We start from the raw sequence: 26,391 nt of genomic DNA on the forward strand, positions 1-26,391 counted from the left end.
ACAGAGCTTTTATAAAACAGGTTCAGCGGTGGTGCTTTATTAGGAAACAGAGGTGAAAACATAAACAACCTGTCCAAATTACATCCATATAAACCACAGCTTTTGTTCCTGTATTTCTCTTTGGCTTTAGTGGGGAAATGAACATACTTTCCCTCCTAATCTAAATACGATGGCTCAGAATTAGAGGCTGCCACTATTAACACAGCTGGGGTTTATTACTGGTGCTTCCTGTAGCACTTTAAAGGGTCAATTCACCTAAATTACAAACACAGTTTCTCATTTTCCTCAAGTAGTATCCAGCTATGAGGATAGCTTTGGTTTTTACTTGTCCAGATATGTGTCTGAATTGAGGTGGATTTAATTGTGGTGCCTACAGCGCTGAAAAATTAAACAAGCAGAAAGAAGACTCCACACAACTTGCTGTCGACAGTTTTTAGGGACCATTTCCCGGGCAGAAAGCAGTTAGAATAAAAAACAGCTGACAGCGTATATTTTCTGCAAAATCCACAGCAGTGGCTCCCAAACTTTTTAAAGAGACATTTAAAAAAGACATAAAGCTTCCTGCCATACTGAGAGTGAACTCTGGAGCGTGATAAGCGTCATCATATTTTAGATTTTTTGCTCCATGAGCATCACCACTTTTTATTTTCTCCCCACTTTTACATACTTTACATGACATTTTGCTGAATTTGAATGTGGACAGCCTTTTCCAGCATCAGAGCCCTCTGTCGCTCCCGGAGGAATCAGAGTCACGGACGTTTTTCACGGCGGACATTTCAACTTGACATAACCGGAAAAGAACAGATGGTACTAACAACATTAACAATGGCTCCGTTCCATCAATTACTGCAATGCAATGCAGTAATTGGTGATCGTATTAGTAACACCTGTGTTTGACAAGTGAAAATGACTGCTGTGAAAATGGTCAATTAAACTTTAGCTGCCCCCTAGTTTGGGAACCACTGATCCACAGTAACAGGGACATTTATTAAACTGGAAGGGGGATTATTCAAATGTCGTTTACTTTCATTGTGTTGGTATAGAAGCTAAAAATAAAAGGTAAGTTGAAACAATCATTTAAAGGAATTAACCTTTTGGGAAATGTGTTTATTTGCCATCTTGACAACAATTCGATGAGAAGATCGATATCACTCACATGTCCCTTATGCCTCGGTTATAACATTCAAACCATAATTACGAGTAACTATTGTGTAGCATCCGAGGTGAGTCTTTTTAGGAGAGTATCCGACAGCGGCGATGTGTCCCACTCGGTGAAAAGAACTACAGGAAGTGTCAATAAACTGTTGGCAGAATGGCTGCAAAACCACCATCACTGGTAGTGTAGATAGATCTAAATAAAATGAACACTAATACAATCAATTCAGCAAATTTAAAAGGTGTTATACACTGCTGCTTAAATATGTAACACTAGAAAAAAAAGCTAAATTATGCTATTTAAATTATGTGACTATCAGTGTGATAATATTCCCAAGCCGGAATAACAGGAGGTTTTTCTTTTCCTCGCATTCTGGCGATATTGTGTGAATGCAGCATGAAGTACGGAGCTTGAGCCAGGAGGTGATTATAGCCTAGCTTAGCATAAAGACTAGAAGCAGTGGGAAACAGCTAGCGTAGCTCTTTCCAAAGTTAAAACAATATGACTTGCAGCACATCTAAAGGCCTTTACACTCTGGGGGAGCGTGACGAAGAAACGACACGAAATACCGGGATCCTATTGACCCAGAGTGTCTGGCAGTCTGTCTGAGGACTGTAAGCTATTTTATTGAGTTTCCTTTCAGCGAAATGCTCTGAGTGAATTGACCTCTGGTAAACAGTTGTGCAGTGTATATGTCTAGGGCTTTTATTGTGAAAGGTAAGGAGTGGGTCTGGCATGCGCTGTCTTTGTCAAGGTTGAAAGGAATAATAAAGTTTGCTGCCTTGGTTCAGACAACAAAACCTGCATGTTGTTGTACTCACTGGTCGCCAAACAAACTCCGTTTGACAACAAGACTCCAGGAAGTTACTGTGCCATGCTGTTATTGGTGTGTTTTTGAACTTTGGACATTGGTTTCCCCTGCTTCCTGTCTTCATGCTAAGCTAAGCTAATCACTTCTTGGCTTCATATTTAACAGAATGATATCGATCTTCTCATCTAGCTTCCTGCAAGAAAACACATTTCTTTAAAATTACTTTAAAATACTCCAGATGTTCCTTTTGAGATCTACTAAAATATTAGCTCCAGCTGGAGTTTCTGTGTTTGTGGAGTAAGCAATACTCTGCAGTGAGGGAATGTGAGATCTTAAAAAATAAAAAACAGGACGCCGCCCATCAACACGGAACAAATAAGCGACAGCTGGCTGAGGAAGCAGGACTCACCACATGAAGGATTTTGTTCTCCGTCTCAAACACCGTACAGTCCTGAGGGAAAAGCAGAATTTAATGTAGCGCGAGCAGAACATCCTGTCTTGCAAACGCTCAAAAAGCACACACCCTCTAACTGCTCTGTATACTGTCTGGGCCTCACATTACTGAACCCTACACCTGCACACTCTATACCCTCGCAGATAAAAAGAAAACAACACCCACGCAAACAGACACATTTATCTTTTATTTACACACACACACATCAGTCATACAAAAGACAGACCGTAAATAGCGAAGAATCGAGTCTCGCTCGAGGATGCAGAGAGTCTGAGGCTGCTGCATCACACCCACACACACACCGTTCATAGGGGGATATGACAACCATGGCAGAATAAGAGCTATCAGCCTTCAAAACACACACACACAAACAATTCCACACACCTGCTGTACAATGGTGGTGAGCTCCAGGCAGAGCTGAATGACATTATTTCGGGTTACTGAGTAGTCTGCCACTGCAGCAAAGGGAGACCTGGGAGGAACAGATAACACAGCAGTATGTCTTATAATGTTCCTGCTGCATTAGATCACTTACAGAGCAGAGCAGATGGACAGGAGCATTGTTAGAGAGACAGATACTGGGCGTGCACTGCACACATACACAGGCACACACATTTATAGGAAGTAGTTTTACGACTCATTCATGAGTGAATCTGTGACGTTGTATGTGCGTTATAAATCAAAGAAGTCGCATTAGTAATATAACAAACTAAAACATGGAGAAAAGTGAGGCCATTTAACTTCAATTTTGTTGTTTGTGTTGTTTTTGCTATACTCTTTAACACAATGTTAACAATCATAAGCAGGTGACCACATATGAAATGATGTAGGTATTTCTGTTATCAGAGCTTTTCTATCTATATTTATATGTTTAATGAAGAGTGTGATGCTGTGGTTTAGGCCTTAGTGGTTTAGGGCTGCACAATTAATCGAAATTTGATTGAAATTGCACTATGGTCTAGGCGCCCCGGTAGCTCAGTTGGTAGAGCGGGCGCCCACAAGGATGTGTCCTAACCGCGGCAGGCCAGGGTTTGAATCCAACCTGCGGCCCTTTCCGCATGTCATCCCCCCTCTCTTTCCCCCTTTCTAGACTATCGAGTGTCCTATAAATAAAGGCTTGAAAAATGCCAAAAATGCAAAAAGAAAGAATTAAAAAAAAGAAAAGAAATTGCACTCTGGCCGAATGCAATCTTTGCAAGAGATTTCCTGGACTACACCCTATATTCTATATATTTAAGAAAAAAATCTTTGTTTGGTACAGATCCTCGCAAAAATCAAACCATAATAATTTTAATATGTTTATCAATGAAAATGAGAATAATGATATAAAAATTATTATTCGCTCGAATATTGGAAACCATATCGCAATTGCAATAGCAGTCAAAATAATTGCAATCAGATGTTTTTTCCAAAATTGTTCAGCCCTATTGTGCTTCTCCTTTGACATACTTTCCTGTTATCTAGGGCTGCAACTAACGATTATGTTCATTATCAATTAATTAATTATTTGTTTAGTCTGTTAAATGTTAGAAAATGGTGAAAAATACTCTTCTTTAAATTGCTTGTTTCTTTTTCCAACTAACCGTTATTGCGGTCAAAGGTTGTCATTGTTATTGATTGGTTGTTAAACGTCAAGAAGGCGGATCTTATCTAAAGTATTTTGCTTTAGTTTCCATCTATTTCTTAACACAAATGAACTGAAACCAACAGTAATCCTCTTGTGTTGTTGTTGGCAACCAAGGCTTTCAGTATTTGTTGTGACTTATTAGTAACTGGAGGGTGGTGATTAAAGACCTAAAAACTAATCATTATACCAGTACTACCAGTGCAAACTGTGCTGCTGTGACACCAAGATATCCAATTAACAATAATGTTAAATGGATAAAAGCAGCAAATCCTCAAATTTAAGAGACTGGAAACAGAGAATGTGTGGCATTTCTGCTAAAGAAAAATCACTTTAATGATTAACCGATTTTCTGTGGATCAATAAGTCAATTAATAAACTAATTGTTGTGGTAGAAAAGAATATAAACATCTCTCAAATCAAGTCATGAATGTAATTAACTTTTAAGTGTTAAGATGATGGACCTCAGATGAAGCAAATTGGGGATTTTTTCGTGACGCCGCAACAGGAGGAGCTTCAACAAATGGATGTTGCTGTCAAAATTGACCTCCGTGAGAACGAATGAGCCTGTGCAACATCACTCATAAAACTGTGCTTGATGCCAACACTTGAATGAAGAAGTGTTCACACTAAAATGCTCACCTACATGCATTTTTCTTTCTGGCTTCATAAGCAACCCCATTAACTGATACAATTACTCAAAAATGATTCATGTAACGTCCATTAGTGTCCTTCAACAATATGTAAAAAGGCTGTTTGAGGCTGGTCTGTGGGTCATAGCTCTAATATGAGAAAGGCAACTTCAAGAATAAAGCTCAAAAATAAGACAAAACCACCAGCTCAGAAATCCAAACCTTTACAGGTACGTTCAGAGGACGCAGGAGAAAACTGCCCCTGACGTCTGGCTTCCTTTTAACGACAGTAATGTTCTTCCACAGAGGAAAATGGGACACAGCTTGGGATGAATGAAGCTGCATAACCAGGTAAATAGGCCATTCTGTCCTGAGTGCTACAATTTACACACATTATATAGACTACTTGTCATTTCAATCCAGGTTTGGCAACAAACCAAAAAAGGCACAGCTTAGGCTGTTGACTGAAATAAACAGTGTGAGGAGGGTTATTAGACCACTGTGTGGATTTATTATGCTGCTTTGCCACCGGCACCATCAATCCCCAAAGTCTCCCACATGTTTGTTTTCACTGAAGTGTGCACCCTTTATTTCCTGAGAGGAGAGGCTCTTTAAAGCCCCTTTTTTTTGTGCCAATACAATGTTTATAAATGAGGCCCTGGGCGCATAGTAACACAATAGACTATTTAGGTGTGAACAGGGTGTTAACGATAAGGAACATGCTGCAGCTAATGCGGCGCTAATGATGATGCGTACAGACACAAAGAGACATCGACCCTAATGCAGACAATGTCATCATCATATTAACACAATGCACATTCAGGCTCACTGACACACATGTACATTATGTTTGCAACCAGTGGTGGAGGAAGTATTCAGAGCATTTACTTAAGTAAAAGTACTAATACAACACTGTAAAAAATACTCTGTTATTAGAAGGGCTGACCTGAGTGCGTCGAAGCTTCGACTGTTGCCATGGTAATCAACCTCCAAATCAGTATTTGAATACTTCATTTGGTTCTATATATATATATATATATATATATATATGTATACTGCGCCGCAAAGCTTCGAATACCTTACAATATTTCTCACTTCGAAGCCCAAAAATGTTTTATTTGGGACAGCCCTACTTATAAGTAAAGGTCCTGTATTGAAAATGTACAAGTATGTAAGTATAACCAGGAAAAAAGTTTTACTTAAAGTATTAAAAGTAAAAGTACTCAATGCAGAAAATGCTCCCTGTTACTGTTATCATTTATTACTCATGCATTCATGTAATAGCATGATTTTAATGTTGTAGTTGGTTGAGGTGCAGCATATTTTTAAATGTTTTGTACAGGGCTGCAACTAATGATTATTTTCCTTGTGGAATAATCTGCTGATTAATTTTTCTATTGATCGATTGTTTGGTTTGTAAAAATTCAGAAAATAGTGAGAAATGCCGTCACAATTACCCAGAGCACAAAGTGACACCTTCACAATGCTTTGAAATTATTTAATTAATTAAAATAATTAAAAGAAAAAGCAGCAACCTCATATTTGAACTATGAAAATGTTTTTGCATGAAAATGAGTTATCCAAATAACAATAAATAATATCCAATTAATTTTCTGTCAATCGATTAATTGATTAATCAACTAATTGCTTCGGCTGTTCTTGTTGGCTACACACTGTCGGGTAGGTTTATTTATAACAAAGCATCATATTTTAGAAGGTCTTCATATGTTTTGAACACGAAAGATCAGATAATTGTTGAGTAAAAAGTACCAATATTTATCTCTGAAATGTAGTGGAGTAGAAGTAAAAAGTAGCATGAAAAGAAAAGCACAAGTACCTTAGATTTGTAGTACAGTAGGCTAATTGAGTAAGTGCACTTCCACCACTAGTTGCACCAAAGTGATGAAATGAACAACAGTACACACACACACACACACACACACACACAAAGACAAACACCATTAATTTTCTTCATTGTTTTAAAGACCCAGATATATATACGGCCACAGCCTCTAGTGTATGCTGTATCTGTGGTGTGTGTGTGTGTGATTTGGGTCACCATTATTGAGGCTGTGTGCTATATATACGCAGGACCTGAGGCTACACAGACTGTTTGCTAACCGTCAGGCTCAAACCCTCAAACAACCCTCGGAAAACATTTAAAAGGCAATTTGGAGACCCAATAACTAAGTCAAATCTGAACACGCAGACAAGAAACACTTATTTTTAGATTCAGTGTGGCTTACACTTTCCGAGTATATCATTATATCTGCTGTCCATCGAGAATTAACGCCCATAAATCTGCTTGAAATCATAGAAAAAAGACGCTCCTTCTAACTCCCGAACTTGCCTAAGAATGATCACGTTTTTCAGTTTTCTTCAGTATAAAAGTAATTTAGTGATAGTTGTCTGTACTTTAACGAGTGAAATGCAAACAAAACCTGCTAATATCTAATTCGGCATACTTTTTATAGTGCTAAATTGCCAAAATGTGAACAAATATAAGCAAAAGAAACGGGGGCTCTATCCGTTGTAGCTCATAGCTGACTCCTGGCTTCCTGTTTTCATCTCCCAAAACATGATGGGAACTGTAATTCCACAAATTAGAGCATGATTATCTTCCAAATATAAACAATTATAAGTGACAAAAACCCATTAATATGAACTTTAGGAACCACTGTATATTCTATGTGTTTTATGTAATCTGAAAAGGAACTAGTTAAATAAATGTAGGGGAATAATAATAATTATATAAATGAATAAATAAATAAATAACATATGTATAAATTAATTATTTATTTATTTATTTGTTTGTTTGTTTGTTTATTTATTTAATTTTTTTTTTTGGGGGGGGGTATGAAATGTAATGGAGTAGAAGTATAATATAAAAGTCAAGGCTACATTACTTGAGTAAATGTACATCAAATATCATCACATTATCAGTTTTGAGCCTGCTGGGCAGTATTGATCTCTGCCCTATCCCTGATATATTTATGACAAATGTAAAATCTTCTCACTCACTACATTGGTTAAAAATACAAAAACTTAAAAGAACCACTACAGCATTTTTACGCTATCAGCAAAATACATCACACATAGTCTCCAGTAGTCTCTGTGGCCAAGTTATTAATTCATATCTAGGTGCTTTCAAATGTGCATATAAAAAGGAAGTGGAGAGTTCAAAGTAACAAGAAATGCTGCGAATCTCAGTAATTGTGGAATGATAACATCACTTTTCTCCCAGACAGATGTAAAGCCCTCTGCAAATGGTGTTTGTCACCACGGGGGGAAGAGAAAAGTGTATATATAAGGACACATCGGAGTATCAGAGGCAGGGAAAAGATGATCTGTGCTCCTGTACCCACGATGCTATTTGATACATGAAAAGGTTGCGAAATGTCTTCTCAAGTCATTAGAGAGAAACTAGAATATGCTGTACATTTGCTGCCTGAGTGCTGAACTGATGTTGCACTTTTTCCTACATCCCTGAGAGGTCTAATAGCGAGCAATCAGGGAGAGATGAAAGCTCAGTTTTAACATGCTTTATGTTAACTTGCTGCTGGTGTAAAACCTCTAGGAAGGAGTCAGCTTGTGGGTATTAATACAAGACGGATTGTAGCCCAACATGCTTGGAAATCATAACCTTTTTCCACATCGTTAGGGTCCATTAGTGAATTCAACACCACGTAGCTCAAATACAGCTTGATTTACTCGCTATTGCCATTGCTATTCTTAGGCAGTAGAAATCAATTTTACAAGATGAAATTTCCTTGAAATAAAAGCTCTGGAGGGATCGTATGCATTTTAAATTTTCCGGTGTGCCCTCACACAGCTGGAAAATGTGCTTTTCTTCCCGTTTGTCATGTTGTAATATGCAGGATAAAACCATAAAAAGGAGCATTTGACAATGTCTGAACACATAGATATGTCTTAGAAATGGAAAAATAGGGAGCATGAAGCTCCGGCTCTGCTGAGTCTATCACTTTCTCAATGTCGCTTTGCCATTTACAGTTGCATCACCGTGAGTGGGCGAACGCGCGTGCGCTTGCATAAGTGTGTGTCAGTGCGTGCAGATGTGGGTGTGTGTCTGCAAAAGTGTGTGTTTGGTACAAAGTGCGTGGGCGGTTTCTATGGGTCTGCTCTGCTCGTGGACGTGGCTCTATATGCTTTTGTGTGTCTGGATGGCCGAAGGACAGATGTGGGTGAGCGGCATTTCAAGAAGCCGATGTCAAAGACCTTTTGGTTCTGTATCTGACGTGCGTGTCGTGTGCAGGAGATCGTGTCGAGTCATGAATAAATGAAGTGACAGAGAGGAGGAGAGAGTGAAGGGAGATAGACAGAGAAACACGGTGAGAAAAAGGTCTGACATTATTCCTTTTGGAAAAACAACATATTTCTCAAAAGATGTCAACAACCAACAGCTGCAGGAGAGTTTGTTCTGCATTGTTGGAGCTTTGAAAGAGAAAACAAACTTTTACAGGCGCCGGATCAACAGACCTCAACAGAGGAAAAATCTATAACTCTAGTTTCCACATGAAGCATTAAATACATCCTGCAAATAATGATTCATTTACTATCTAATTGTTTGATTGATGGATTAGAAGACTGCAGAAATAGAAAATATTCGCATTTAACAACCTGGAACCAGTTAATTTTTGGACTTTTTGCATAACAAGACTCCGGACCGTGTACGGTCAGTCTGCGAATTTGTGGCTAAAGTTTTATACAAATAGTCAGCGGTCATGTCTATAATGTTAAATCCAGTGGTACATGTCCACCAGGTCCGGCAAGGACACTAGGGGGACGCGCTGCACCACTCAACTGACAAGTTCAAGTGGTGACGTACCCGATCGTTGAATGCACGTGATTGGTCCCTGATTCTCTGCTTGCCGTTTCAAACAGGAAACAACATGGCGGCAACAATCCACCAAAATCTACTTATGAAAACATTTTAAGCAAGAAATAGGCAACGCCACTTTTGAATCTGGTTTCATTTTAGAAATAAATCGCCTAGTTTCACAGCTGGGTTCAAGTTTCGTGAGCCAACGTGTCGCGCTGAACGGGCTCATTTGCATAAAGGACTGTTTCCGCATTTTCATTTTGAATTTTGCCGATCAATTGTAAAAACCGACCCTCTGCGGCCTCTGGCCCTCCAGCCAAAAAAATTACTTGAACTTTGCAACTTTGGCTACATCTTATCTTATCTTATCTTATCTTATCTCAAACAATTAATCAATGATTAAAAAAAATGCTGCCTAAAGGTTTATTAATTTAGAGTCAATTATTTGTTAGTTTCATCTCTAAAATACATCTATGTAAATACAAAACTTGTTGTACTTACTAAAAGTCAGAGATATCAGGAATTTAAGTGAAAATATCTCCCACTTTGGTGAAAAGAACTACAGAAGTTTTATCAAACTGCAGTTACATCTACAGAAAATCCAACATTAACACTGATACAAAAGGAGCCGTACACTGTTTGTTTGTATCTGGCGTCACATTAATGAACCACTACATCTGGAAACACCTGTGTGGATGTGAAGGGCCTTTTTCATTGAAGATATTTTGACATGTCACAGTAGGAAAAGCACACAAATATTGTCATTGTGTTATTAATAAAACCGGCGCTTTTCCATATAAGAAGTAATTATCCTGTTGACGTAATAAAAGTTAACTCATCAACAAAGACAGAATCTCAGAGAACCTGTAAACACGTTACCTGTCCAGCCAGGCTAGCAGGCTCTTAGCGGCGGTGATGAGGTCGACTACGGAGGTCAGCAGATCGTTGGGGAGCCGCCGTGAGGACCTGCTCTCTGACTGGCTGCTGCGGCGGCGGCCGGAAATGAAGTTCTGCAGGTTTTTGGCCGAGGCGCCGAGTTTGTGAGCCAGAGTCCTGACGCTCTCCGTCTCCAGACCTGAGTTCTGCACAAACGCACATAAAAACACAGAGACATAAACAAAGATTAGCTGAACCTCCAGACACCGAAACCACCATGAATACTAATCAGGATCTTATCTGTCAACATGTTTACCAGCTTTTCTTAAAGGAGTCTGGTGCATATTAATGACTCATGTTGCATATTCGGTAGAGAGAAGGTGATCACACTGACTGTTGTTGTTTTAAACTCTTTCCTCGTTATGTATGTTTACATCCATCAGTATGCAGGACTTTTCTGAATTTTGTCAGACTATTGAACAACATACAATAACGACTAAACAAGAAGGAAGACAATGCATCATAAATCACTTGTTTGCATCCGAGGGTAATAACACGATAGTACATAGGAAGTACTTTTTCCGATTTGTCAAGTTGCATTCTTAAATTTGACTTGTGAGACTATTACTTTACCTCTCCAGGCCTTCATATCTCTCAGTTACTTTAGGGATTCTGGTATTGATTATGGCAAATTTGCATGCAATAAATACTTTTCAAATTTAAATTTAAAGATTACATGATGATGGTTGAACTACTTTGTATAAGCGCATCTTTAAACCCGTGTTCAACGGGTCGTAACTAATGAACACACACTCGATTGACTCGTAGAAACAATGATGACAATTAAATTCAATAAATATAGAAATTAAGCTCTTCATGGCACATTATCCACTTAGTTTATTTACTATCTGACAACCTGGTGGAGGACCCCGGTGTGAGCCCATTGAGGTCGGGTGCAGAGGTCTTCGCAGGTTAGTCACTCTCTGCAGGGTACTCAAGCTCCTTGGGATTACAGGATTTTACCGATGCCACAAGGAAGGCACCAAGACGGCTGTGGATGAAGCGGGGTGATCCTTGGACCACATAATCTACTTGGACACAAGCCAGCCGGGGGCTTGATCACCCTCGGCTGAGTCGCCTGGACGAGCGTGTCTGATGTGGAATGACCCGAAACACCTGATGACCCCAGGTTATATTACTGATGATGAGGCCAAGTTGCACTGAAAGGTGTGTATTAAAGTTGTCACAGAATAAGGAAATGTGAATATCTCAATTTTGACAATCATGTCAGATAAAACCTTGTAATTCCAAGGTAACATAACCCCAACACTTAACATTTCTTACCCTCGTAGAGCCATTTTGAACCATTCTTCTTAGTTTGTGTCAACTATGAGAGGCAAGGACTTGATGCAGCACGTTGACAATTAACTTTGTGCAATCTATCACGTTGTGCATTCAAGCAGAACATGAATACATTAAGAGCTGCAGCAGTAAAGATGGTTAATGAGAGTTCAGTACTGCACTGAAGCTACAAAACAAACAAACACACACACACACACACACACACACACACACTGACTCACCAGAGCACAGAGCAAGTCGACGGCCTCCAGAATGAGCTCCTGGTGTCCGATGCGAGAGACTCCCAGCTCCTCCAGCTCGGCGTGGCTAATCCTCAGCAGCCTCTCGCCGCACACACCGCCGCGCTCAAACACACACACGTATTGCTGCAAGCAGTCGTCCAGACCTGGAGCAAACACACACACATTATTAGAGTTACTCACAACAAATAGAATCAGACGTGTTCCAAAATGAGATCACGACCGCAGCGAAAATAAATCTTTTTCTTCTTCTTAGGGACCGAAAACAAAATGTGATGTTTGTTGTTGATGAAATTGTTTCTTCTATCAAACACCTCTGAAGCCAGCACACAGTAAACCTGTACTATTCTGAGTTGGCACCACATTTTTCTATATTTTGCGATGAAGCATAAGTCATTCCGTCTATAATTTAATCCTAAAATCCATAACAGTTGAAAAATAAACATATTTCAACCCGTTTCAAATGATAATTAACCTGTTTCAAGACATTTTGAGGAATAAGTGTTTAAGAAAAAGTCAGACTGCTGTTTTAGAATCAAGTAAATGCTGGAAACTATATATTTTTTTACATTGGAAAACACTTAACTGGCAGATTTTTTGCATGTGTTTCAAGAAAATAAGACTGTAAACCTTGTTTCACAGTGTTTTCAGTTCATAAAAGTTACATGTAACATTTTAGTCGCCTAAAAAAGTCTTATTCAGTGTTTGGTTGTACTTAGCTCCACCCTCTCGTGTCACTTCTGGTCTCGAGGCTTCAAAACAACAGTCCACAAACCAATGGGTGATGTCACAGTGACTACGTCCACTTCTTATATCTAATCTATGGTGGAGATACTCCGATTGGGGAGTGGTATATTCTAATGAGCCTGCATGTGACATAAGAAGGGGAGCCAGATCTGAACGGCTTGTTGAATCACATGTTTTCTGATCTAGGCAGCCCACAAAAAACTGACTGAGTTGTCTTATGTCACAGTTTATGGGTTGGTAAGCACTCCAGATACGTATGTGTATCTACACAAGCACTGAAAAGGTGTTTTTTTTTCATGATATGGCCCCTTTAAGGATTCAATTACAAACAGAAATTACTTAGGAAGCAAATGTTGCTGTAAAAAGTGAGGTTAGGAAGAGCTGACAAGCAAGCAAGGTCAAATAAGGTAAGTATAATGTATCTTTTATGGACTAGTCTTCTGAAACACTATTATACTGCAACACTGTTTTATATCTACTATACGACCTATAATCCTATCTTTTTTTATAGCAATTATGAGAATACACATAGAAATGATGTGCCCTATGCACAGCAGGGTAATGTCACCCCAACGACATCGTCACCCTTCATGACCCGTCCACCGCGGAGACACTCTTCAGCGCTCCCTGATCGATAATGAGACACATCTCTACTTTTAAATTATAGCTTTCGGGCTGCACTCCAGAAGCACTAATCAGCTTTTATTACCGTACTTTTCACCTGCGGTTTCCCTCTTCGGAGAGCAGCCTACAGGGAGGACAGATTTCTTTCACTGCTAGACACATTTTTACTGCTGCTTATTCCGGGTTTGTGTCAGATAATACAACAGCTGCTGTGTCATGTTTTTTGAGATGTTTCAGCTTGTTTGCAGTTTTGTAGATTTCAGCCCGACGCTACTTCGAAACCACAGTAGGCTTAGGTAAACGTATGAGATACAGCTTGTTTTGAGAGACACCTGAGTGCCACAAGGGGCATTTTAGGTCTTCTTTTGTTGTGTTTTCCTTTTTCTTTTTTACGTAAGGCAGAAAATGTGAGTTGGAGACCTGTTCCACCATGCAATGAGGGTAGATAGAGAGAGGAAATACAAACAGACACTAGCTGTTTCCCTCTAGATATCAACAATATTTGGACTTGTATCATGGTCAAACAGCTTTACAGCCCATAATTACTGAAGCTCTCAACATCACTTGAAAGGACGAGGCCAGTGTGTTTGCAAATTTAAGCTCATAATAACTGCAAATCATGTTTTTGCTGAACATTTTCAAATGGATGGTGAACAGATTTAGATCAGACAGTTCCAGACATCAACTGGTTTACATTCATTTCGCACACAGGATGAAACTTGTGTCTGCGTTAAATGTTGTCAATCTTACATTGTCGTTGCATTGTTATTCAAAACTTCCATATAACAACGATGTATCTTTGGCAAAAACAAACTTGATGTACGCTACACTGTGATGGATTACATAACCGAAGCAGCCTTCAAAAGTCTGCTAATTGCTAATTAATTTTCACCCTGAATGGAAACAAATGAATGCAGCAAGTCGTCCAAACTAAACAACAAAATTTACTGTTTGTCATCGCCTTTAAAAAATGTATCCAAATTAGTGTTTTCTGATCTGGTTCCCCAACTGGAAGGACAACCGTTATCTGATCTGCCACCATCCGAGCAACTGAAGTTAGCATTTCACTTGTACATGCAAAAAAGGTGGGGCTGGAAGCTTGTTTACGTAAAGTGATTACCAAAGGACTAAAACCGCCACAACTGGCGAGCTAACCGCTAACTCGCTCGCCAGCTCGGATGGGTTTGCAATAGCTCCTGGATCTCAACACGATCTCATGGGAAGGCGTATAAATAGCACAGCATTACAAGGACATTTTGGCCTTTTCGTGTGTCATCTGTACGCCTCTTTTGAGTGTCATCTTTACGCCACGCAACAAAACTACAGTAACGGCTGCTGTTAGGTTTAGGCTACAAAACCACTTAGTTAGGTTGTTATTAGTTTAGTTATGTGCAAAATGAACATATCAGTTTTAAATTAAATTATAGAGAGAAAAAGAAGAAAAAAAGATAGACCTAGCCTATGTCACGATAGAAACAATTAAAAAAAAACATTTATGATGGACATTTTTATATCGTTTTGATGATACATATCGTCATATTGCCCAGCCCTAGCTTATACCATCGACTTCTGTCTCAAACTATTTCCTCTTTTGTGAAACAGTTAATACTCAGGCAGAGGAGGGTTGAATAAAAGTGAAGGGTGCAACACAACACACCTAATAAGCTACCATAGCTTCCTCCATCTGGGGCTCTGCATCCCCTCAGAGGTCAGCGCTGTCAACACGACTTGCTATTGGTTAATGGTGCAAATTCACGGGTCAAAGTTCACCAAAGCTGAACTCTAATTTACTCTCCAAAGGACCTCAACGGAACTCTGTGGGCTACCTGTAACGAGAGTCAAGAGACTGGAACAAAAGAGGTAATGGATGGGTAATCAGGCAGCCACCCAGGTAAGACTTTACTCTCTGCTGGATTGTGTAACGTCTGTGTTGTGAGTGGGAAGGTCTCTCTAGATCTGCAAGTGCGTGAGCGTATAAGTGGGTGGCTGCGTGCTTTGTTAATGTGCACGAGTGTGTGTGTGCGTGTGTGTGTGTCGGTCTGGCCTGACCAGGTTTGCTGAGTCAAAGGAAAGCAGATCAAGACAGAGCGGCTCAGCTGCAGCCCCTGGCTCCCAAAACAATGAATGTATCCAGCATCTAACCTCTTAACAAACAGCCAACTGGCAAACACACGCACACACACACACACACACACCTCTGAGGAATGAGCATTGATTTCCCCCGCTTCAAGTCCCCGCTTTATAATACACTCATCCATCATAACCACACTAACAAAGATGGGAGAAAAAAAAAAGAAGCAGGATGGGAAGAGAAGGAGAGAAAAAAAAGGAAGACGGAAAAGAAAAAAAGCTCATAAGCCAGCTGCTAAATTGTATGCAAACTATTTCACACACACACGTTCCATCTCTCATCAGCGACGAGCGAGCAGCATTTGTCGCTTTCTGCACCCTCCCGTCGCTTCCTCCCCCTCCGCAGCCTCTACATCTGAAGCACAAATGAAGCGTTCAGTCTCAAAATGCCACATATATCAAGTTAGGAGAAGAAAAAAAAAAGACGCCAGAGTCTGAAATCCATCAAAATTTCAAAAAACATTGTCATTTTATCTTGTTTAAAACATAAATAAACATCGCTTTTATGGTCTGCTTGCAATCAACTTTGAATATAAGGCATCATCTGTTCACCATTATCTCATTTTGGAAGGAAACTAGACAAATTGATCGCACTATCTGGACCCCCCAAGCACTTCAAGTCGATGAGCGATATCTCGGCTCACAGCTCCAGCTGACAAGCATGAAAGGACTTGATAAGAATAAAGACAGACATCAAACCGCTCAGATGTGATTTGTGTGGCTTCCAATTTTAATGATAAGGTCACTTGAGGTAAACTTTATAGGTTCGGGGAGCGACTGAAATATTTGACAAGAGAATACTCTACCTTGTGAGATATGTAGTATGTCTAATTTATGCTACCTCACACTTCTACTGCACAACGTTTCAGAATAAAATATTGCACTGTAGATAGGATATCCCCTTTAGAGAGCATTTCACCAACAGTGCAGGGGGTTAAAAGTAGCTGGAATACCAAGGCACAACAAAAACGTACGATCATTATTAGGAAGATTGACACCTCTTTCATTTCTCTGCGTTAATTATGAAGCTATAAGGCAGGAGGTGATTAGTGTAGCTTAGCTTAAAGACTGAAAGCAAGGGGATACTGCTATCCTGCTGCTGTCTAAAGTTCAGAAATCTGCCTGTAGCACCTTTAAAACTCACTTAATTACAAGCTGTATCTCATTAATATAAGTAAGAAGCCTATAGCAAGTTCACCATATCAACTTAAAGGGATAGTTTGGATGTTTTGAAGTGAGGTTGTATGAGGTACTTATCTATAGTCAGCGTATTACCTACAGTAGATGTCGGCACACAGCCAGTTTGGAGAAGCAGACAGGAGTTACCGCACGGAAGCGAAGCAATGTACTGCTGTGGACGGGGCCGGTAGCAAAATGTATTTTAGACAGCTAAAGAAGAATCGATATCAGTTTAAGTGTACGCTATGTTTAGAATATTTTCACAGATTTACCTTGCCGTGAGACAGACCTTTCCAATGGGGAACTGAAGCTGTTGTTTTCATCTATGTTCTCGCCAAAACCACCAGACTCCATTGAGAAAACCTGCAATCTTACCTCGCAGAACACGGTGGTTGCTGGTCTACCGCTGCCTCGATCGGTAAGTTTGTTTGTGGTATTGTGTGACTTTGGTGAATCTGAACTAACAAAAGTCACACAATAACACAAACAAACTAACCGATCGAGGCTGTGGTAGATCAGAAACTCCCACGTTCTGCAAAGTAAAATTACTGTTTTTTTCAATGGAATCTGGTGGCTTTGGCGAGAGCATAGATAGCAGCTTCAGCTCCCCGTCGGAAACATAGACTGTATAGCTGTCTCATGACAAGGTAAACTAGCAAAAATATTCTAAATATAACGTACACTTAAACAGATATTGATTTTTTTAGGTGAGCCTTTTTTTAGGTGGCTAAATTACGTTTTGCTGCTGCCCCCTTCCACAGCAGTACATTACTGGGGGCGTGCCGACCATCATCTACTGTAGGTAATACACTGACTATGGATAAGTACCTCATACAACCCCACTTCAAAAAACCTGAACTATCCCTTTAAAAGGTGATAACATGTGAGTTGTTGTGTTCACAATGTGGCGGCCAAAAGAAACATTATCGCAGGTTTAACTACCCAACAGTATATAAATAATTAAAACTAGCTCCATCGTAACCAGCTACAATATTAAAATGCTGCGTACATGTTAATTAATCATTATAAATAATAAATAACCCAATAACATAATAGAATACTGTGAAAGGAGTACTACAACTTGCTGCTCATACCTCCATACTTATATGTTTCAGACAACTCTGCAATTTTACACACTTTCGGTCATACGCTGTACTGCTATTTTTGCTCAAGTAAGGCGTCTGAGCTCTCTCTTCCTCTCACAGCGTGCGTGTTAATGAGTGTTAATGGCGGCTGGTTCCTAATAGACGTGAAGCTGATTAAAACAATGTTGGCTCTCGCAGGCAAAGTGTTACTATAGCTGAGAGAGGCAGAGAGAGGCAGAGAAGCAGAAGGGGAGATGTACACTGTGTAGCAAAAGTTCACTGATAATCATCATCGCTTATCGCTGGCAGTGAGGGAGAGCGTGAATGCCCTGAATACTGATGAGTCAAATTGTGAGCGACATCAGCGAGCACACACACACACACACACACACACCCACGCAGAGTGAGATGGAAACTAAAACAGTGCTATACAGTTAATATACAGCATAATGACTGCTGCTGTATGAGATTCACTCTCATACTGCAGCGGCTCACAAACTTTTTTGTCAAATAAATCCCCACTGCGCTGTCAGATGAACGCAATACCCCTTCATCAACACTGCCATTTGTTTCACCATTTATCCATTACTTTCAGCCACGGTTTTCAGGTTTTCATCCAATTTTTTTAGCTAATTATTTCAATTAGGGCTGCGACTAACGATTATTTTCATTGTTGATTAATCTGTTGATTTATTTCGATTAATCAATTAGTTGTTTGGTCTATAAAATGTCTAAAAAATGGGGAAAAATGTGATTCCCAAACCCCAAGATGATGTCCTCAAATGTCTTGTTTTGTCCACAACTCAAAAATATTCAGTTTCCTGTCATTGAGGAATAAGCTAATCGATTAAACTATTTCCATTTCTGTAATTCTTTTAACTCTTTAAACTAATTATCTTTTAGCAATCTACCATTTATTGACACTTTAAGCCAAGGGTCAGCAACCTGAGGCTCAGCCGAATGCGGCTCTTTAGCCTCTCTCCAGTGGCTCCCTGTGGCTTTGACAAAAAAATTATATGGATACGGTTATATTTTAATTTTCATTTATCATTGTTGTAGGCATAAAGTGATTTTTACATTCTCCAAATGTAGACATGTGTAGGCTATACACCCAATAAAAAGTATTAAGTCAAGTAAAGTAAGTCAAATATGCCTCATAGCCTACATACATCTACGACCCGGCACCTTATCCTCTAATTTTGCCGAACCTCGATAGTGGAGGCTATAGTCTTGAGTTTCCCTAGCTTTACTAGCTATAGATTAAAGATGCCAAAAAAGAAAAGTGTCAGAGGAAATAGAGAATTTATAGTGCGTAGACAAACTTGTTAACTTGTCACCCTACTCTCCATCCCCTAGTAGCAGAGAGAGTGGAGGGGCAGAGGGGTTGTTTAGTTGAATATGTTCGTCTAGTCTGCCTGACTCAGTGATCCTTTATCTGACTGAGGTTTGTGCAAGTTAGAATCTATGACCCTGACAACGGCTCTGAAATATCAGCAGCCTAACTGGGCTGTGTATTGATAAATCTAAGACGCTGTCCGTGGTGCTGAAGAAGCAGACGGATTTGTAATTGTGACTTTTTATCCCACTTCTGTCAGTTTCATCTTGGATCTATAATATTCTCTAAACTATATAACTAGGGGGGGATTTGTTAAAAATGAACAAAACACCTACAACTTTTAGTAGTTTCAACCGTTTATCTTTTAGCTAACTACCATATATATAAATACTTTAGGTCACTGGTTCCCAACCTGAGGGTCCCGACACCCACTAGGGATCACCAAATATTCATGGGGGGTTGCAAGGCCTTTTTGATTTTAGGGGTTTAAGACAACCTTGCTTTGTTTTTTTTTTGTGTTTTTTTTAAATATACATACAATTGGCCTATTGCATTTCATTCATTTCTGTGGAGAAAAATTAAATGAAATTTTTAAATTTCTAAACAGTTTCAACTGTTTATCGATTACTTTAAGCTAACTATTTAAACTGTTAATCCATTACTTTTAGCTAACAGTTTTAACTATTTATCCATTACTTGGATCAAATGTTTAGCCAGTTCATTACTAACTGGTTTTCACACATTCTCAACACTTGTTGAGGTGTTACAGCTGACTCAATATGCATTTTGTTGTTGTTGTTTTTTTAATTCAAATCCTAATTTCTATTTTTTTTTAATTAGTCGCATCCCCTGACAACTGTTGACGCACCACCTGGGGGACAAGACACCCGAGGTTGGAAAATCACTGTTCTACTGTAAATGCTAAAATATACCCGCTCACGTTTTTCTATAAATTGACCATCACATGCTCAGTGTGTCTGTGTGGGTTTGTTGTATAATGGTGTCTAATCTGTACGATCATGCCCTCATATCTCTGTATGTACAGTACTGGATGTGCATGTGTGTGTATGTGTGTGTGTGTGAGAGAGATGGAGAGTTTTCATGTGTGCGCATGTGTTTGACTGGTACAGAAAAAGTGTGATTCATAGCTGACTCACACACTTAACTCCCACAGAGGCACACTTTTCACAACAGCAGGCGAGCCAAACTCCCACAAACACCCTCTCTCTCTCTGTCACACACACACACACACACACACGTGTGCACGCGCACACACACACTCACATCTAATAAAACTAGATTTTGCGGTGACTTCTGGGATGTTCGAGAGTCCTATAAAAGATCTGGCCCTCCCTGTCGGGTTATGTGTCATCTGTTCCAAGCACTCTGAAGCTTCGGTAACAATAAAAATGTAGATGAGCGTTCACTGGGTTCCTGGGATTTGTAAATGCAGAGTGTTAGAAGCCTGCCGGCTATCAGAGGGGAGTTTATGGCCGGAAGGTTGCCAGTTTAAATCCCAGCTTGTCATCTGGGGTGACTATGCACGGGGGAAATTAAGCAAATTCCTCCATTAATAAGTTGTGCTTTTGTCTGTATTTTCTTGCAGTTGCAGAGTGTAAATGCTGTTGTTTACGATACAGTAAGTGTTGCTCTCCTTACTTTTCTGGCTGACCTCAACTACAAGGCCGTCTGTCACATCAGTTTTATTCCAATTTAATTAGACAAGCTAAAAACAAAAACAAAAAAGCCAAGGCCTCATGCATGAAAAGTCAGTAGAAGGAGGCAATCAAGGCAAGAATAATACTCCAGGCATCACTAAATCAAAGAAATGTTCCGCATTTTCTCCTCGGAAATTTGCATTAGTCAATGAAGGGTGCAGGTAATTGTAAATGTCTGCTCCCATCTGTTATTTATAACTGGAAAAATGTCCATTAAATTTGGATCGACGCCATGAGCACGAAAAGCTTGTAATGGAACAAAATTATTAAAATGCAGATAACTTCTTTGAGGTTAAATTACAGCCCAAATGGAGCTGGCTGGAGGTTTATGAAAACAAAGCAATGAATTTCAGAACAGCACAAACCAGATTGTTATAGCATGTTTTTTAACCCTGCAGGCAAAATAAATATATATATTTACAGTTGCTTTGGGCAATAACAACAACAGAAACAGATTTTTTTCTAAACTGACAACACATTTTGGGTGCAGTTAAAGCAAACTGTGCAGTTCCTGAGTGTTTTAGCGTCCTCCCACATTGTTTTGGGATAACAACCATAGACTGTATATGGCAGGCTATAAAGATGGACGATGCGTCTCCACTTCCTCCCATTGAACAGAAGTGAAGCCAAAATATACCGGATACGGGAGCTGCCATCTTCAGATTTGGATGTAATTTGGAGTCTGCGCAGTAGCTATAGATGCCGCGGTCAATCATGACGTTGCATCAAATAACTAATTTAACCAGAACTTATCAGAAAACTGAACACTTGAACAAACATCAGCGTGATAAGAGCTACCTAAAATGACAGAAACCATCTTTGTGAAAAATGTATTTGACGTGTACTTTGGCTCATGTCCCATCCACTAATACGGAGGAGGCAGGTTTTATGAGCTATACTGCAGCCAGCCACTAGGGGGCAATCGAGACGTTTTGACTTCACTTTTGGGGAGCTGTCATGTTGTCCATCTTTATATACAGTCTACAGTTACAAGAGACAGAGGTAAACAAAAGCAAGCTACTAACATTAGCTCCATGAGTTTGGTGAAAGAGCTGTGGTCTCCAGCTGACTTTTTAATGTTTCAAGCAACTCTATAAAAAGGGATCTTAAACATTAATTTGATGGCTTCATACCTACATGCCATCATACTAAAAGGCGGAGGCTAAAGCTAATAGGTCCCAGGCAAAAAGTTAGCTGATGGTCCATGTAGACGACATTTTGCATTTGTACTAAACTGAACACCCACACAGGTGTTTTCAGTTATACTGGCTGATTAGACCTCTGCTCAGGTTGAAGGTAGGTTGAGCTTTAATGGGAATTTATTAGTCACAAATCTCCATTTACCAATAACAATGATAAAGGTGTAATTTGTTCCGCCCTAATGGGTGCAACTAAGCTAACAGGAGACTCAGGAAGATGTCACTCAATTAGTCTGTACAGGCCCACATGGTCCAGAGCAGAGGGCTAATCAGCCAGATTAATTGAAAAGACCTGTGTGGATGTACAAAGCCTTTAAATAAAGCTCTAGTGTAAGTTCAGTCTAAATGCGTCCCAGTGCATCTGCTCGGGAAAACAAAACACCCGCCGCAAACTGATGTTTGTATGTGTGTAAGTCTACGTATGTAAGTGTCTGAGCTTCACAAGCATCTACAGAGGACTTACATCAATTACCGGAGCGCTATTAGCAAAGAGAAACGCATATAAGTAACCATCTTTAAATTAAGAATCCTATGGGAACATTTTTAATCTAATTTATCTAATTTATGACATTAAGGATCCGCCGGAGGAGTAGACTAGTACTGTATGCTTAATGCAAAGACTTCTAACAAGCACAAATCAACTGAGTGGAAATGGAAATAGCAGCTACAACGTTGTGACAGTACGTTTCACAACACAAACGCTGCATAAAACACGACATAAAGTAACAATATGAAAAGGTAATTCACCGTGTTTGCCGACATGTTGCTGCGACGTCGGGTGTGTTTATGTCGGCGAACTAGGGCTGGATACATTTTCCGACTTGAACGGCTGTTCCATTGTACTTCTCCGTGTCGGAGGTTGTGTTTTTTCTGAGTTCCGAGTACAATGGATTGCAGCATTAGGCCTGTAGTTTATTTCCCATATAATGTGCCATTCACTCCTCTCACACATGCTCACTCATAAGTTCCTGCTGTCATTGTTTGGGGCTGTCAATCGTGTTATCAGTTGTTCTCATCAGCTGGTCACATCTATCCAACATGCCTACATTGTAAGTCTATCATTTTGCTGCTGTCTCATATTAAATAGGATTCTCTCTCTGCCTTTAGTGCGTTCATGCTGCTGTTACGCGCGCCCTTCCACCTCCCATCAACGCCGAGTCTCTGCAGCTTCATCAGCTTCATCGTTTTATCAGCCTCATCATCGCCACCAGTGTCTGGACTCCACAGGGGGATTTATCTTGCTGCTGCTCAGGGCAGACGCCCCTCAATTACAAATCTCCCTGTAGAGTCTAAAGGCTTTCTGTCAAGACTTCATTATCACACATCATCTGATATAATAAACAATTATCTTTTCTTCATGTCTCTCCTGATTGAAATGTCAATTAACAGCATAATTGCATAGATTTGTCTCCAACAAGAAGCCTTTCTAAACCTCTTATCTCGACTCTAATAATTCTGCCTGTAAGTGCTGCAGTCGCATAGGGTTTAAAATAAGAAAACCATTAAACGCAACATTAATTGATGCATTTAAAAACGCTGCTACAGTATGTAAATGTCCTAACGCGGAGCTGCATCACGCTGGAGTGAGCTTTACAGGTCCGCCTGGACTCGTTGGCCTCTGAGTGACCGAAAAACCATATTCCCTTTGCGCACCACTTGTTTGCTCAGTAAATGCAGCAACAAACCACAGGCTTTTCTGATGCAACATGGCAAAATGTTTCAAGTAATCTAAATCCTCATGAGTCATGTCTGCACCTTAAAGAGAAAAAGTCTAAAAGGATCAAGCCCACAGACCTAAAATCGTCTGATCCGTAAGGCTGCGACTATCTTCTCTCGTGGCATCACATCAGATGTGCTGTCACGGCAATTTCACTGCTAATTTCCGAGTCTGCCGATCAAATCCACGCAAGGGAAAGGAGGTACAAAATTGGCCCGGCCTCCACGGGACGTGGGGCAGAATTCCCAGCATTCCCAGCAAGGTCTCATATTACCATTGAAGTGTACCACTCCCATATTGTTTTAGCCTCAGACGTGCCAATGCAGCGCTGTCGCCAAGTCAACAAACCTTTTGCCCCCGAACGCCTGAGTGCATATGTGCATGTTATTGTATACACACACTCACAAATATAGTATATCATGTTTCCCCTCTGTCGCCACAGACACACCCAAGAGACCCAGCATGAACTGAATACCACACTAAAGCATGCCACGTGTGTTGTGTGTACGTTTGTGTGTGTGTGCAAGCGTAAATGTCCGAGGACCCGGGTGGAGCCTTCTGTTCAGAGCGTGTGTGTGTGTCTGTCAGCTGTTCTGCACAGACGGTCTGAGACGAACAACTCACCATACACCCACACACACACACACACAGGAGCACACACACAGGAGCACACATAAACACATGCCATATGCACATGACCAACCAATAACCCATCCAATGATGAGGCTCTGAGACACAGAACATCATGTAAATAAATCTTTGTCACGATTTTATCGAAGCGTGTGAGTCAATAAAAATCCCTGACCTGCTTTTTATGCAACAAACAGACAAGATGAATAACAATTATTTCTAATATTAGTTATTGTTATTAGTCATTTAATTTCTCAGTTTATGTGGAGAGTGGGACTTTGGCTCGGGCTGTGTTTTGTGATGATGCATCTTGGCGCTGGGTTCCAGTATGTGAAAGATGTCACTGATTGACCTGATGAGGGCGCTGTTAAAGGTCAAAAGGGCAAATTTAAAGGTCACGTTTAAAGGTCCAGCTTTTTATCAGCTTTTGTAGAAAGATGCATTCCGGTACAGTGTTTATAACATTACACTGGCGCTAAATTAAAGTCAAAATTTCAAACTTTAAAAGGTGTTTACTGCAAAAACAAATGGCCAAAATTTGCTGAAACAACATTTTTTTTTATTGACATTATTATTATTTTTTTATTTATATAAAAATATTTTTATTTTAATTTTATTTATTTTTATATATATTTTTATATTTTTTTAATTGTAGAGAAAAAATTAAATAAATATAGGCCTAGCCTATATTGTGATAGAAACAATAGGAAACGGTAGAAAAAAATTGTCATTTTTATATCGTTTTTATGATATATATCGTCATATTGCACAGCCCTAATTAGAGGTGTATATATATATATATATATATATATATATATATTGAAACGTTTTATATTCCTATTTTTTGATTCTTGAAAGAATTGTGGTATCCCAGTCAATTACAGTTTAGATTTTTCAGTATCTTATCATACTGTCTTTATTTTAAGGGCGTATTGCCGAATCTGTGTTAATAAAGAACATTTCTCTGAATTTGTAATCTTCGAAGACATTTTTTGACAATCATTAGCCAGTACATTCTAATTAAAAACGAATTTCTGGCTTGTAAATGATGAGTTTACGAACTTGTCACCATTGGCGTCCAGTGTAACAGCCTCCATTCTCCAAAAACGACTAACTTTTTACGACCACCTTTTTGGCTTGAGGTTGTCTGACACTTAAAAAAGAGATTTGGGGTGGAGTATTACTTTAATGATACAATCCCTAATTTTTGTTTTATCACCTAACAACGCCCGCAGATCCCATAAAATTCCCTTGAAACTCAACTGTGAACTATTTCAAAAACACCAACAGCTGGGAACTGGAAGGCGTATTCAGGATATGACGGCACTGTCGACTGCCAAGTATTTCTTCAAGCCCAAAATCATTTTACAAACTGGATAGAAAGTTCTGCGTGACCTTCACGTAGTACCTTTTTTTGCCAAACAGGACATATATTACTTTTTTAATAGAACCAAAGTGTTGGCATCACAGCTAAAACTCAGCTATTAATTCAAACTAAATGAGGTTAGATAATAAATCTGATAAATGGATTGGTTTAACGTTGGAGATCGCTCTTTTGGAAGGTGTTTTTTGGGGAGGCCTGGGTGATATTGGCACTGCATGTTGAGCCAAAATGAGTTGTTACCAACATGTTGGCAACATATTGTGTGTTGCGCTTAAATAAGAGGTAAATGAACAAGCTATGGTTGGTGCAAAACATGGAGCCTAAAGGGACACTTGTTTCGAAAGGACTGACACCAAATCTAATTTTTATCCTTGATTATTAAGAACACTTTTATGATATCAAACTCTAGCGTGCCTATGTGGAAAATGCAATATGTCGTATTGTCATTATAACAAAGATGCAAACAGCAGTGAGGACCCTAGAGAGCACAATGTATCAGCAATAGCTATTTCTTTTTAATGTGTAAAAGACTTTTTCAATGTTCACACAGGCTCCTGGGTACAAACCTAATCAGCCTGACTGTTGAATTATGAATGACTGTAATCTGTAGTCTGATCACAGAAAGGTGTCACAAGCACTCTTGTAAAC

The 26,391-nt window shown here is 39.6% G+C and overlaps 1 protein-coding gene across 5 annotated transcripts in view; it reads right to left on the reverse strand.

Annotated features, from left to right (window-relative positions):
* Positions 1–26,391, reverse strand: part of cnksr2a (connector enhancer of kinase suppressor of Ras 2a) — a 76,454-nt gene that overhangs the window by 47,952 nt on the left and 2,111 nt on the right. For 4 of the 5 annotated variants that reach the window (XM_037757512.1, XM_037757511.1, XM_037757515.1 and 1 more), the window contains exons 2-5: positions 11,977–12,140; positions 10,397–10,599; positions 2,806–2,893; positions 2,377–2,418 (exon numbers count right to left, since the gene is read on the reverse strand). In XM_037757512.1, coding sequence (XP_037613440.1) covers positions 2,377–2,418; positions 2,806–2,893; positions 10,397–10,599; positions 11,977–12,140 — 497 coding nt within the window. Of the gene's footprint in view, positions 1–2,376; positions 2,419–2,805; positions 2,894–10,396; positions 10,600–11,298; positions 11,930–11,976; positions 12,141–26,391 lie in introns of those variants that run through there. The other variant, XM_037757514.1, reaches the window with a different exon arrangement.

Source organism: Sebastes umbrosus, chromosome 21, assembly GCF_015220745.1.
Source record: "Sebastes umbrosus isolate fSebUmb1 chromosome 21, fSebUmb1.pri, whole genome shotgun sequence".
NCBI classification, from domain to species: Eukaryota; Metazoa; Chordata; class Actinopteri; order Perciformes; family Sebastidae; genus Sebastes; species Sebastes umbrosus.